The sequence below is a fragment of the Melanostigma gelatinosum genome (genome assembly GCF_949748355.1).
Source record: "Melanostigma gelatinosum genome assembly, chromosome: 6".
Taxonomy (NCBI): Eukaryota; Metazoa; Chordata; class Actinopteri; order Perciformes; family Zoarcidae; genus Melanostigma; species Melanostigma gelatinosum.
Genome location: NC_136639.1, coordinates 25,427,445 through 25,443,455, shown reverse-complemented (window position 1 = coordinate 25,443,455; position 16,011 = coordinate 25,427,445). Strand labels below are relative to the sequence as shown.

Here is a 16,011-nt window from a genome sequence, read left to right as displayed (position 1 = left end):
CAACTGGATCAATGAAAGGGTTTTCTCATGTCAACCAACAGCACGACTTAAAGACCTGCACAAAGCGGAGCCATTTTCCCCCATTAACAGCAAATATATCAACTTCAATTATTTTACATTTAAAATGCCTATGGCTTACATTTTAATTAGAGATGTTCCTTGCATACATGATAGATATGACACCATGTCTGAATAAACTCATTAGTTTATTCTATGCCCATTATCACAAAGTGTAATGTATTGTTGCATAAACCAACTACCTCTTTAAAAGAAGAGTCCACTGAGAAACAGGCTCAACCACACCTCACTAAAGGTAAGTTATTTAGTTTAGAGTTGCTCTGGGAAGTTTTCTGCCACTGTAGCAGGGTGACACCTTCTTAAAGTTCAAACAGGTTTTTGTGCACCAGATGTGAATCTGCAATAAGCTTTGGGTTGTTTGAGCTACTCCACCTAGTGACATGTCTTTGTCCTAACATGTTAAAGTCTCAATGACAAATGCAGAGTATTTAAGGTCACCGGGTCTTCTGGTGCGTCTGGTAGTGGACTCTGGGGTGGGAGACTGTACGCCGAGAGAACAAACAAACATTGTCGGCACGTATATATTGAGGTTGTGGTTCATTCAGGTCAACAGGGGAATCCCCTATAACTAGACTAAGAATGGGTCACAACTAACAGTTCACTTTAACGAACTTCAGAGAAAAACAAATGCAATGTTTTATTTGAGCCACAAGTGGTCAGTGCTGCCCCATTTTATGCTTCTGATGAAAGGTGCTGTAAATGGACATGGGTTGTTAATGTTTTTCAGGGTATTTAGGGACTGTTAGTGCAGTTTACATTTTATAATTAAAAATTACACAACTAAGCACAATAGGTTTGTAAAATAAGGATTTTAATTATTATTTAACTATTCAGAGATGCGCACACGCATAAATACAACCATTTGTAGCAAACAGTAGCTGTGATTAATAGTTCTTATCATAAAAAACTATATGGGACAGAGTGATGCTGAAAAATGAATACATGCACAAAAAACAATGAAGAAAAAAAGGAATACAAACAAAACTGATGAGCAAAAATTTGGTTGCTCCATAACTCCTTTATTATAGTTTAACACACAAAGCAAATTATTTCTTGCGCTCTGTTCAAGTATGCTGTCAGTTTACACAATGTGGCTGTTCAACATGTCGCCTACTGCACCCTCAGAAAACAGAGGACCAGCTTGATAGCACCATTATGAAAGGCACAATAAAATAGGATTCACACACACACACACATTATTGTACACAATGTTATTCTTTAAAACAAGGAATAAAACTGAAAAAAGACCAAAAACAACAGTAAGTAGCTAATATCTGCAACTCTGTCTGAACGGGGAGAAATGCACGGGGAGAAAGACATCTGAGCTCTTCTCTTCTTGCCACTGGGTGTGGAAGACTTAAAACATACTTTAGTTACATATAAGCTGAAATATCTTAAAGAACCATTCACTTTTCAATGTATCGACAATATTTTTATAATTCAAATAAGAGGAAGAAAAAAAGCTCTTTGGAGTAAATCAGAAATGCCTGTGAGCGGGTGTTTGATTGACAGCTGAGCTGACAGGGGTATGGACAAGATCGTCAGACAACAGTTTGTTAGCAGTGGTACAATGTGCGACAGCTGACTAGCTAATAAGCTATCTACCCTGCAAACTGCCCATGGATGTTTACAGAGAACTGGTACAGCAGTGGAGGCGGGGCTAGTTGCTCAGTGGGGCATCAAGCAAAAAAAAAGTGTGACCTCAGAGTACAAAATTCAGATAAATTGCATCCCGGATCTTGGAGCGATCTTCCACATCAATAGGTCCAAAGAGCAAGCGCACTGGCGTTTCCTTTAACCCCGCCTCCCAGCCATCAGTCCAGCCTCGCTCTCGGGCTCATTCACATGAACTGAGGAAGGAGAATAAGTCTGGATTTGGCTGTTAGCACATTTTACACCTTTTAGGACCTACTGTTTGAAATAAGGGCTATTCAAGTGTTCATACTGGGAAGTGGATGTACCTCCACTGATTTACAGGCGTCTCTTTTTAAATGTAAGTCAATGGGAAAATGTCTTTTTGCGCCCAACGGCGTCACATGACGGCCCCTGAGGTTGTAATTCCAACGGTTGGCCAATAGGTAAAGTTGCTTCAAAGCCCGCCACTTTTCCTGGGGGCATGAAACTGCTCTCTATGTATATATATATGTGTATATATATATATATATATATATATATATATATATATATATATATATATATATATATACACACACTGTATATATACAGTTTATATATATATATACAGTATATATATATATACACATATATACACACATGTATACACATTTATACACACATGTATATACATATATACACACATGTATATACATATATACACGTATATACATATATACACGTATATATATACACGCGTATATATATACACGCGTGTGTATATATATACACGCGTGTATATATATACGTGTATATATATACACACGCGTGTGTATATATATACACGTGTATATATATACACGCGTGTATATATATACGTGTATATATATACACACGCGTGTGTATATATACACGTATATATATATATATATACACGTATATATATATTGTAAGAATTTTGAGCAAAAAACAGTATGTTCAGTAGATATAATAAAAGTGTTTAATAATTCATAATTCATAATTCATAATTAGTCATAAACATAAGGGTTTTGGGAATGCATAATTAAGATAAACATAAAGGGTTGTAAGATTAGGAGCTAATAAGACATGAAGCTTCTGCCAAGTTGCAGAAGTCTAGTTTATATACTGAAGGATTATCATAGAAGGAATTAAGCCATAACTGAGGATTTGAATGTGTTAGCTGCTCAGGGAGAGAGAGATGTGGAGATAGGCGTTTACAGAAGTGTGTAGAGAAGTTAGCCAATAGAAATTGAGATAGACGGGAGGGGAGGAGTCGCGAACGAATATGTGGGCGAGTTAGAAAGTGTTTTTTCTGCCTCTTTTTAGCGTGTGGTTCCCTGCGACGGCTGTGTCTCATGGGACCAGAGGTAGTTTTTTTCCAAAGTGGGTTAATATTGTAATATTTCATAGGAGTATGTACTCCCAATGTTTAACTGTAATCGTACTTGCATCAGTGGAATTAAATTCCTTATAATTGTAAACCAGTTTTGGTAGATTTCTTATTACTTATATATATATATATATATACATATATACATATATACATATATATATACATATATACATATATATATATATACATACATACACACACACACACACACACATATATATATATATATATATATATATATATATACACACACATATATATATGTAGAGAGAGAAAATAAATTATAAAACATTTTTATATTTGATTGAAAGACACATTGCCACGTTGATGCCCACAAGGGATTGTAGTGCAATTGTGCTTTGAAATGTGACCTAATTTAGACTGACGAATTCAGACCACAGTCTTGTCCATGAAGTTTTCAGAGCAATTTCAGAGAATATATGCTTCAGTTATTTAAATAGGGCTTTGGGGCTCTTCAGCATTTGATATTTCAGCCTTGGAGGATTCATTTTTACGACTGAATTGGGCAATTAGCACTTGTGATTTGTGATGAGTGGGCTGTTTGCTTTTTGAGGAGTCGCTTGCTTGTGCCACAGCTTGATTTACATAAACTCTTCAATGAAGATGCGACACTTCAGCCTAAATAACTGACATACAGAATAAATGCTCAGTCTGCCCGTGGAACATGAATCAGTGTATGTGGAGTGTGTAAAAGGCACTTCATGAAACTCTTGAAAAGTGGAGGAATACTGCATTTTTTTCCAAAGACAGACCACAGCTGTTGTTACCGATGATTCCTCTCAATCCTCAGGCGACCTGGCGCTGACATCCCACCTCTCCAGGGTGAGCTTTGAACAAAAAGTGTTGCAGCAGGGTTCTGGTAAAGTGCTGCGCTTCAAAGACGACACATTCTTGATGACATTCCCCAATGCTGCACTCTGAGTAAAATACCTGCAACTTTCCAGCAGGTTTATTTCATCACTCATTCAAAAAAAAAAAAAAAGAATTCACAGGGCACAAGAAGAGCTGCGCCGTTCTCTTGATATTAACTCGGGAGGTTGGAAGTGTCCGTAAGGCTGTAGCTGCCTCTCTTTGAGGAAGGGGGGGGGGGGAATATTCTTTTGTTTGGGAGGTAAAGGAGACTGGAGGGTCGTAGAAAGCAGCTGCCTCATGGATGATGGAGAACATAAAACAGATAGTTTGTCCGGGGCAGGGCCTGCTGGGGGAATCCACTACGGATGGAGATGTGTAGTGGTTGCTGGGCTGCAGATGGTCCGTCTGCACTGCTTTGTCTTTACCTGTGAGTCACCTGGTTGTTGAGGAGGCCTGGGAACGTCTGTTCTGTCTCAGTGCTTAATGAGCCACCTAGCAGAGACAGAGAGAGTTACCACATCCACTCCTTGTTTCACATCGGATACCAACAGTTTTAATCACCTCCAGTGATAAATGTGGAGGATGTCTGCACGGCTAATTGCTTGGACTAGTCTTCAATTAGCTTAATGAGTGTATGTGATATAAATCAGAAAATCAAGTGAATTTTATACTATCTCGCATATATATATAATATATATAATACTAGAGCGTAAGTTTAATGGTGACACTCAAGGTCTACTTTTTCCAGAGCTTTCAGCTGCATTTCACAGTCTTCACTCACACGAAGTCAGGGTTCACTATCTGCTTTCCACCACCTTGTTTCTCTTCACATGAACAAACTTTCATACAGGTCATGTGATGACAGCTGAACAGACTCCATGATAACTGAGCAAACTCCCATCTGCTGATGAAGACCATGACATGGGTTTGAGAAGCTTCAGAAAAAGCAAGTGCGTGGACCTTGAGTAAAATGTCTTTTGTCAAATGATATCGTTTCAAATAACTTAGTAAAATCAATAGTGATCAGTAACACATGACGTGCGATGAAGTGATTCAATTGGACAGAATAATATTTATTCCTACTGAAAGGAATCATAGCCAAAGCCATGGCAGGTATTTTGTGTTTTTAAAACTCAAATGTTATAAATTTTATGAATGTAAATGAATTCCACATGACTGTAATGCCCCAAAATTGCATTTAGTGACATCAAAATCAATGTAGCTACTACATGTGCTTATCACTGACATGTATGTTACATTCATGATTTAACAGTAGAATATGCATAACAGGTGCACTGTGCAATATCTGGCCACATGCTCAAAACAACATCTCACAAAGCAGCATCTCACCTCTACTACTGACTCCAGACAATCGAAATTTAGGGGAGGACGAAAACGTAAAATACGAGACGTTTTGTTGTTTCTGCCACTTTGGATATAATCCAATAACCGAACTATATAAACGTACACACACGCTGTACTTTCCACATGATTGACCAGCTCTATTTCACAGACAGTGACTCATCACCTCTTGGGGCACAAGTGGTGTAACAAGACGGGACGGGCCTGAGCTAGCTGGTTATCATGGTCAGTTCATTAAATATCTCTGCAACACAAAACATAGAAGTCTTTGACACACTGTAGCCTCTTCACGTCCTGTTGATAATGTTTTCAATTCAAATTCTGGCCAGATCTTATACATTGCACCTTTAAATTCTTTGATCATCAACATTTCAAAGATCCATGAAACACATCTACTATCCACAGTAGATGTTATGGATACCGGTATTTATCTAAATAACTGAGAGGTCTTACCATTATGGCAGCTGTACATCCACACACGATGGCCATCATATCGACATCTGCATTTCATGATGTTATTGGTGTAGTCTGACTCTGGTACCTCATAGTTTGGATTAATTACTATCTGTGAGAGGAAGAACATGTATGGGATTCCTGTGAGAGGCCAGTGCTGTAAATAATTTCACTCTTGATTTGGATAAAAAGATCAAAGGTACATGGGAAACATTACCTGGAAAATGTAATCTCCAGGTTTGAGTTCAGTTATGTCGATCCACTGGCAGTCGATGTCGTGCCTGTAGGTATCCCAGCAGCCCACAGTGATACCCTGCTCTCCAAAGTTAGCACACTCATACCTCTTTTCAATACCTGTAACAAGACATTACAAGATGAAGAAAATGTTGGCAAATAAACCCTCGGAGAATCATTTAAAAATGCCAAAGCAGCATGGATTTATTTTTTCTGGCCACTTGTGGGCAGTAAAACAAGCAGTAAACACTGTATTGACATAGCATATTATGAAGTTGTTATGATGAAAGGGTCAGCGTACAGTTGCTCAATTCGACACCCTGCAGACACAACTCCAACATTAGCATTTATCTGTAATCGTGTTTCTGACCAACTGATGAGTTTAAGTTCAATCGTCTCTCCTGTTAGCTCTGATTTGGTCTCCACCAGCTTCTGAGGGAAATATTCATCTTTTTAGCTGTTAAATGCTCCCCTATGCTGACCTGCTAGACGTAGGTAAACAAAGCACTGCATTTAGGAGCTGTCTGTCTGCTGTTTGGTGCTGGACAGGTAGTGTACAGTGGGTTTATCTGAACTGTTTCACTGAAAAACGAGGTTGAGGAGAGCAGTGGACCAAAGAGTGAACCAAAACAGCAACGCTGCTCGCCGTAAAACCAAAACCATGAACGCGAGATGCTAAAAAGCTCTCTAGATCTGAGGGCAACTACAGACCAGGGTGATCTTTTTCTATCAGTGATCCCGTTCACATTACACTTAGTCATTGAATTGATTCTTAAAATGAACTGAATTATTGCCAATTGGTGCCAAATTTGAAGAAATTCCCGTCACTTGAGACATCGTTCACAAGAATGGGTCAGATGTTGGATCATAGCGACCTTGACCTTTGACCACTCAAATCTGATCAGTTTATCCTTGAGTCGAAGTGGACGTTTGTGCTGAATTTGAAGAAAGTTCCCTCCAGGTGTTCCTGAGATATCGCGTTCACGATAATCGGACGGACGATCTGAAAAACATGATGGTTCGAGCCACGCCTGTCGTCCTCGCATGCATGAATACATACATAGGTGCAGCTTTGGCGGCTGTGGGTCAATGTTAGACCAAGTGTCCTACAGTCAGAAGATCGGCGGTTCGATACCCGGCAGTCTGTGTCGACGTGTTCTTGGGCAAGACAGGCTGTGCCATCAGTGTGTGAATGGTTAACTAGTGTTGATGGAAGGTGCCACCTTCCATCAGAGCTGAATGAATGTACCATAAATGTACCATTTACTTTAAAAGCACATTATTGACTGTGAAAAGGGGGTTTGTCAGCCACATTTCTGAAAAATGAAAGCATATTCACATCTTGAAATAAAAATAGCAAAATAGGGATGTCGCTTTTGGTCCTCACCTTCATCACACTCTGAGTCCTCCAGGCAAAAACTTGCTTTGTGTCCTTCTGCCACTTTGGTTCCATTGAGGGTGAACAGGTCATAGAGTGTGAACACCTCCATGCTGTGATAATGCCTACACACACACACAGACAGAAATATAGTTTTACAGACCCAGTAAGGCTCAAAATGCCGCACACGAGTACAAGTACAAGAATGATACTTCTTGTTGTCAACAGCGGACAAACTATCATTACCGCCTTATGGTTGTATGCCTTCACCAAACAGTCAAGTTGCAGTTTACATCCATGTCTATCCAAAATGTAATCACATCAGAATTGTATCCTATTCGACATTTGTGTGAAATTGTCATAATTAGCATATCAAGTGAGTTGTGACCAATGTGTTGTGAGGTCACAGCGACCTTGACCTTTGACCACCAAATTCTAATCAGTCCATCCTTCAGACCAGGTGGACATTTGTACCAAAAAAAAAAAGCGTTCCTGAGATATCGTGTTCACGAGAATGTACCGGCCGGTCTGACAACCTGAAATCTGTCGCCAGCACAGAGGCAAAAAAAAAGTCAACTTTCCATCTGCAATCCATTTCTTTTAAACGGTCTGATACGCGACGTCAAGTTCTGCCACTCAAAGGTGCCAAAGGTTTGACATGTGGAAGGCTGGGCGCTGTGTGAAGCTGCCAACAGTGAACTGTTCCTTCAGCCAACAGTCACCACAAAAATGTGGGTCTTTTTGTACAGAAGCTACAGCTTACAGCACTCGTCCAATGACAGGGCAGCAGAACGTATGGAAGGGAACAAACTGCTCCAGAAACTAGATCGGGGCTGAGTCATTTCTCTCTCTCTGAATGAAGTCGAATCTGAGACGTCATTTCTGAATCATTCAAATGTCCTCCTCTGCTATGTGGTTTACAAATAACTTTACGCTTGTGTTTTATAATTAAGATGCAATTCATATGTTCCTGGAATATAGACTGGTTACAGTTGCTTCCACTAATTATATTGTATGATAAAAGTCACATGCATTTCAGTGGGCTCATTGTTCTGTAAGGAAGTAAGGATTCCACTAGTGCACTATAGGATTTTATCAAGTCACTCCAAGTATGATAGAAACATTGAGTTAATATTCCACCAGATGTTCTTCTTGTGAGGGGAGAAATACACCTATTTGCTTTCTTTCTGCGAGTTGGATAAAAATATCACTGTCCATCTTAAAGCTGTGTGTTAAGTACAGACATGGAGCCAGGAGGTGATTAGCCTAGCTTAGCATAAAGACTGCAAGCTAGGGGAAATTGCTAGCCTGGCTACTTAAAAGGTTAAAGTTAAGAAATACTTCGACCGACACCTCTATAGTTCAACGATTATCATTTAGTTTCTTGTTTGTTTGATCCGTATACTAACAGAACATTTAAAAATAACATTGGTGCTTTCGTTACATGCTGCAAATATTCCTGTTGAACACCCAGCACTTCAAGAAAAGGTTCCAGGATGTAACTCCCTCTAAAGCTGTCATTTATGCATTTCTGTTCATGAACTGACTAAACTAACAAGGTATAACATGTTATACGCCGTATTTTCTAACTTTGGAGACAGCCAGGACCTTTATGCTAAGCTATGCTAATCGCCTACCGACTTCAGATCTGTATCGATTCATCATCCCATTCTCGGGCAGAAAACAAAGACACCTATTACCATTACCATATTTCCCAAAATGTTGAACTATTCCTGAAGCAAACTGAAGACTATTCGGAGGTTTAACAGAATGAAACAGACAATTTCAACACTCTGCATTAGCGAACAAGTGGTTTGTCTCTGGTGTCCAGTGAATTAGTAAAAGCGTGCTATGGAATCATCATCTGATGAATTCAGGGAAGAAATCCAAGGACATAAAAAATCGTCCTGAAACTGACCTGTGACAGTCGTGCCACACCCAGGAATGTCTGCCAGCTTTGGGCCGGAAGTCAGAGTGGCCGTTGTTGTGGATCTGGGAGGAGAAGCGAAGCAGGCGGCGGTAGGTGTTGGCCGGCGCCTGGCTGGAGTTGGAGGAGAGACAGTTCTCCTCGTACGCACACTGCAGCATGAACATGGGCCTGTCCTCCATGTAGGTGGTCTGCTCCACCACCTGAGGGTTCAACACCAGGTCAGGAGCCGCTGTGGACGGGCGGATGAAAGAGAAACCACAGAGAAGTAGACAGAGACAAAACATAAATACACACATCGAGAAAAAGGCAAAAAGAAATGGAAAAGCTCCGGCACGTCATGTAAATGAGTTGTTTCTGTGTCAAACTGCAGAGCCCTCTGGAGATTCCTCAGGATGTTTGAGTTTCAGTTATGCAAACATTTCTCCCAGGTAGAGCTTCTCCAGAGGCAGAAATCATTTGACTTTCTGAATTAAAACTCAATGTGAAGAGCAAAAGAGTCAAAGCTGTTTAGTGTGAGCTGACAAATTGAAAGGTAAAGGCTCGAGTTGAAATATACTTCAACGTGGAAATGTCTTTTATTCTTTCTTTCTTTTCTGTACTCTTTCATTCAAACTGCAGGATCATAAGTAGTAAGTGGACTATACTACTTGTATAGCGCTTTTCTATTCTTCCGACCACTCAAAGAGCTTCAACAATACTTGTCATCATTCACCCATTCATACACTGATGACAGGGGCCACCATGCAAGGTGCCACCTGGCTGCCCATCAGGATTCTAACTAACCATTCACACCTATTCATACACTCCACTGAGCCACAGTTGCCCCTCGAGGGGCAGGAGACAAATATGACTGCTTTCTGGCCACGTTTTCTCACAGTTACCTCTGAAAAGCATTGCATTCATTTGGGATTCTTACTCTCAGAGCAGGAGACTCCGGCGGCGTTGCGTCCGCCTCCTTTAGCGCAGCTGAGGTGAGCCCCGTGGTGCAGGCAGTGGGACAGAGACATCTCCGTACCAGAGCAGCGAACGCCGCTCATTACCACAGAGTCGGCACTCACCTCTCCCGGCCAGTACCAGGTCTCCTGTTGAGAGAACAGGACACATGGTTCACAGTTGACGGGGGGGGCATCTATATGTCATCCACTTCTGGTACAATGCACTTTGATTGATCATGTACTTGTAGAATTGGTAACTGGTTCAAATGAAAGCCCTTCAGCTAAATTGTAATGCAACTTTCCATCCATCACTGATCCCAGCTCAGTAAAACCTCTTTGGTTTGTTAGAAGTCAACACTAATGGAGGTTTTAACTCAGTTTGCAAAAGCCTGCAGTGAAACCTTCTTTAAGCACCATGCGTATTTATTCGCTATTTCTCCAGCAGTGTTGGCAGAAATATTTCAATACAAGTAGTAATTCTTTCATCTAAAATTACACCATTATAGGTGAAAAGTCCTGCATTTAAAATTTGACTCCAGCAAAAGTACAGATGTTTAATTCATATCACAAATCACAAATTTGCCTCAGAGGGCTTTAAAATCGGTACAACATACGACTTCCTGTGTCCTTGGACCCTCAGTAACAAAGGTACATGTTCTCATCACACTAAACCTTTGAGGGTCACTTTTGGAAGTTTATAGATTTAACTTTTTGGGGGGGGGGGGGGGGGTTAAGGGCACTCTGCCATTTTGAAGGAGCTTGACACAGACTTTAAATAACATTTATTCAACCATTATTTTGACGGGGCCATACTGAGACCAGGGTTACTCTCTACTTTTGAGGAAGACATAGATATGTATTTAAATTTTACAATATTAACTGTTACGTTCCTAAAATAATAATAATCAGTTTGTTTGTTTCTCCCTGATTACATTAATGACATAACTAATAATGTTTTAAGAAGAAATAACATGTTGCTTTATTCTTGGCGTCCAAGGGCTGCCAGACAGTTGTCTCTCTATGTCCAATACGTTGGTAGGATGAGTGTTAAGTAAACTACTTGAGTAAATGTACACAGTTCATTTAGGAGTGCATCACAAATCTCCAATGTCACCAGTTTGGCTCTTACTGAAGAGTAAACGATGGTCCATATTCAGCTTCAAACTAAACTAATGGAAGAAAGAAAACGTCGCGGGCATGTTCATAATAACGGATTTCAAGAAACTATTTCATTTCAGAAATATGAGAACAACTGAAAAACATATGGCTTGATCCCTCACTGTCATGCCGTACCAGTGTATTTCCACTACTACTTACAAGGAAGATGAGTTTTGAAATACCATAGATGCCAAAACTAACCGCAGAGCTGTCTGATACCAAGACACGCTCACTGTAGTCCCACTGAACATTCAGTGCAATGATGCCAGGGAACTATTCGGTCCTCGTTTTGAGGAAACCAATAGACATGTTCACAGTAATACCATGAATCATTGTGAAGAAAAGCCAATATTCTACATTGACCACTAGAGGGCACACCCTCCTTTTATATCCTCACTGCATCGATATTTCCAGTATATATATATATAAATATATATAATGCTACTGTTGTGTAGTTTGTTTTTTTACAAAGTGTAGCTTGAGCTGCAAAGGCCTGAGCTACGTGATGAATATAACCATTTGTGCTGCCAGAGAAAGAAATGAGCCGTAACCACCATAACAAAGTAAATGCACCCCAATAACAAGAGACAGTCCTTCTCACTTCTGCCTCAAAGGTAAACCTGACATCCTATAATCACCCAGAAACCATTATTTTACAATTTCCCCTCCGACAACTCTGCAAACACTTTCAAAGTAACACTGACAAACGATTTTAGTGGACTTTTACAAAGCACAGAAAGATTTTCACAACGGAACAAAGATCCACTTTGGGAGATCTTTTAAATTCAGCCACCATGAAAATGACCATCATTAAGGTCATCTCCATTTCAACAGAAATGAGCTTCAAATCAGGACACAATTCAATTGCAACAAGGGCTTTGAACTGATATGTAGCCATACAAATCATGTGCAATCATTGGATTAAGTTCACAACAGTCATTGGAAAGTAAATCAAGAATTGATTAGGTTTCAATAAAGACGTGTTTTAAGGAAATCAACAGCTGCCTATACACTTAATATAACGAACTAAACTCAATTAACTGTCTCTATTTTCACTATTGTTAAAAGTTATTTCAGTGAAACCACCTGTGTGTGATTTGTGAGAAAGTGTGTACACAGCAATACATTGATCATGATGTTGGAGATGTAGCAAAAGAAAAGTACTAATTTGACATAATAATCAGGGTTAACTCTTGGTTTCATCGACTGGAAGAACATCCAACACAATATACACCATCTGTTGCTTTTATTCTTTTCAGATATTTACTTTAAGGTTGTGACATTTAAACTGAAGGGAGGAAAAATACTGTTTCTTTCAGAACAAACCCAAACTGACCGATTCTGACCCCCTGGCTGCTGCGTACCTGGAAAGCGCTGCTGGCGAAGCCCAGGCCCAGCTGCCTGCAGACCACCATGGCCTCCATGGTTCCCCAGCTGTCACTGCACACCGTCCCCCACACCAGAGAAGCGTTCCTCTCCACCAGCACCTCCACGCGGCCCTCGTAGGGGTTACGGCCTCCGCTCAGACGCAGCTACATGGGCACAAAACAACACAACCGAGGGGCCGACTTAGAGGCTGAACCCACACTGTTGGGTGAATAAGTGATGTTTGACTGTTGAGGAAACATTTAATGCAACCAATGATTCTAAGGTTTTGGAAAGGTAATATATCAATATAACAAATACTACTACTTATGACTTGGAGCACTACGAGGATGAAGAAAATGACCTAAAACTAGAATGACCACCTCTCGGTTGTAAGCCTCCGCCAACCAATCAAGTGTCCATGTCAGTCCAAAATGTCATCACTTCATCATTTTATCCTTTTAGACATTTATGTGATAATTAGCATATGAATTCTCAAGTTTTGACCTTTGACAACCGAATTCTAATCCGTTGATCCTTGAGTCCAATTGGACGGTTGCATCAGATGTAATGAAGTTCCCTTCAGGCGTTCCTGAGCTATCGAGTTAACGGCAATGGGACGGACAGACAACCCGAAAACATGACGGCGCACCGGCATAACAAATGTCGATATGCAGTGAGAAACTGTGAAACGATCCACATTAATGCGATGTATCTACAACACACAAAACAAACAGTTGAAGCTCAACAGTCTGTTGATGATTGTGATATATAAAAATATGATATGCAAAATAAACTCACATATGTTTTAACATCTGCAAGTCATCTATATTCATAACAGACTTAGAAAGACGAATCCAGCCTCCCGCTATCATTGGTTCAAACTAAACAATCACGTTTCTATGTTGCTGTCGTATCTCTTGCGGCTCACCGACTGCTGGAAGCCCATAGCAGGAACATTACATCTGACGGCTGCATCCTCCTCATGGCTGCAACCGAGAGCCTCCTTGTTGAAGAAACACTCTGTGATGGACTTCTCAAATCCAGAGCACTCCACCTCGTTCATGTGCACCGGGCCCATCCCTGGAACACACAGACAGGAGGAACCGTTTTGAAACCGTTTCCCACTGAAACTGGGAGAGAACAACAAACGGTTATTATGGCCGAGACATGTCTGTGTTGGGTCTTGATTTCATGTCAATTCACCATTTCCATTTTTAAATCATGCGCTGGTTTAAGTTCGAAACATTTAAAGCAATAGTTCAACATTGTTTGAGCTTAGCTTAGCATAAAAGCTGGAAGCAGCAAATAGAAAATGTCCAGCCTGCTAATATTCCGTGTACAAACATGAGTTACTAAGAGAGCCCCACAAGTACTACAGCAGCAGATGAGTACACATGGGGAAATTCAAAACTGCTCCGATAAATGCTTCATATCTACTGTGTGCTAATAAGATATTTCATATTCTTATTTCCATTTGAGTTTTGTTTTTCTCCATGGAAGGAGAGCCACTGATGAGAAATCAAGATGGAAAATGATTTTGGGAAAAGGAACCCTCTGTTTCAACATTTTCCACGTCTAATGTTACTGGAATGTACTGCGTGTCCTGCGTTTTTGAAAAAAGGAAACACCTACATGTTTTTTTTCATAGTATATCCTGGAGCTACTATTGTATTAGAATGTAATGAAGTTACATTCTATTAGAATGTAAAGACGTTACATTGTATTAGAATGTAAAGAAGCTACATTCTATTAGAATGTAAGGAAGTTACATTGTATTAGAATGTAAAGAAGTTACATTCTATTAGAATGTAACTTCTTTACATTCTAATAAAATGTAAAGAAGTTACATTTTATTAGAATGTAAAGAAGCTACATTCTATTAGAATGTAACGTCTTTACATTCTATTAGAATGTAAAGACGTTACATTGTATTAGAATGTAATGAAGTTACATTGTATTAGAATGTAAAGAAGCTATATTCTATTAGAATGTAAAGAAGTTACATTCTAATAAAATGTAAAGAAGTTACATTTTATTAGAATGTAAAGAAGCTACATTCTATTAGAATGTAACTTCTTTACATTCTAATAGAATGTAAAGAAGCTACAGTGTATAGAATGATTCTATTGAAATTATTCCTGTTTTAAATGTTTTAGACGAGTCACTAATCACTTTAAAAAGAGTGATTATAGCTGATTTAACTGACAGACATGAGATTGATCTTCTCATGTCACTCTCTTTATACAATGATATAAATTCATCCCCGCTTTATTGATATCTTATGAAAAGTTACTCCTCATTCTTCGTGCGTTTTTCCTGCAGAAGTCCAGCAACATGAGTCTGTTTTGGCTTGTTACATCTTTTCAAAATAAACTTCCATCTTCACAGGAAACAACGAAGGTTTAGGCGATGAAACTACTGAGTTCGGTTCAGGAAAATATCGTGGTTTGCGTTAAAATATCTACGGAAGTGGCGTTGCTTAAGTACGGAAGTCACGGCACAAATAAATCAACATTGGCTTCTCGTTTCACACACGGCACAAACTGCGGCCTCCTGGAGGAAACACAGTGTTAGTTTGACCATCCACCTCTCCTCATCCCACCCGTCCTGTGTGGAACTCTACTCAGGTAGTCGCTCGCTAGCTATAGCATGTAGCATCCTGGACATCACTGGGCATCACAGCACCGCGGCTTTGAGAGCACTTGTTTGCGCATGAACGTGATGAACCAATGATTTAACTTGCTGCTAGGACCACTGATTCACAAACCTGCTTGCGTGCAGTCTGTGTTCCACCACAGTCCCCGACGCTGCTCTCATGATTCATTTTGTTTCTGAAGATAGATTTGATTTTGTAGCGAGTAACGAAGGTTTCAGGGGAAATGTATCGGAGTCAAAGTATCAGTTTTCTTTGCAAAATGTAGTGAAGTAAAAGTCAACAGAAATATAAATAGTAAAGTAAAGTACAGATATCCAAAAAAACGACTGAAGTACAGTCACGAAGTATTTCTACTTCGTTACTATACACCACTGGTCTGTTCACAGTCCAGCTGAGCTATAGGCTTGCCTTATCACTTATTTAACTCGCCGAGTTAATTCCAAGTTGAATGCGCGTGAATCTCAATATATCCTTCCAGAAAGATATGAATTCATAGCAGCTCAGAGACGGATTCTCGTCCTCACAGACCTGCTCAACGTCACTAATCCTGTTCCAGCG

The 16,011-nt window shown here is 39.9% G+C and overlaps 1 protein-coding gene across 1 annotated transcript in view; it reads right to left on the bottom strand.

Annotated features, from left to right (window-relative positions):
• Positions 1-2,731: 2,731 nt before the first annotated feature.
• Positions 2,732-16,011, bottom strand: part of loxl2b (lysyl oxidase-like 2b) — a 37,022-nt gene continuing 23,742 nt past the window's right edge. Inside the window, exons 7-14 of the mRNA XM_079269422.1 lie at positions 13,726-13,877; positions 12,794-12,961; positions 10,253-10,418; positions 9,325-9,565; positions 7,416-7,531; positions 6,012-6,148; positions 5,795-5,906; positions 2,732-4,471 (exon numbers count right to left, since the gene is read on the bottom strand). Coding sequence (XP_079125548.1) covers positions 4,401-4,471; positions 5,795-5,906; positions 6,012-6,148; positions 7,416-7,531; positions 9,325-9,565; positions 10,253-10,418; positions 12,794-12,961; positions 13,726-13,877 — 1,163 coding nt within the window. The 3' untranslated portion in view covers positions 2,732-4,400. The remainder of the gene's footprint in view (positions 4,472-5,794; positions 5,907-6,011; positions 6,149-7,415; positions 7,532-9,324; positions 9,566-10,252; positions 10,419-12,793; positions 12,962-13,725; positions 13,878-16,011) is intronic.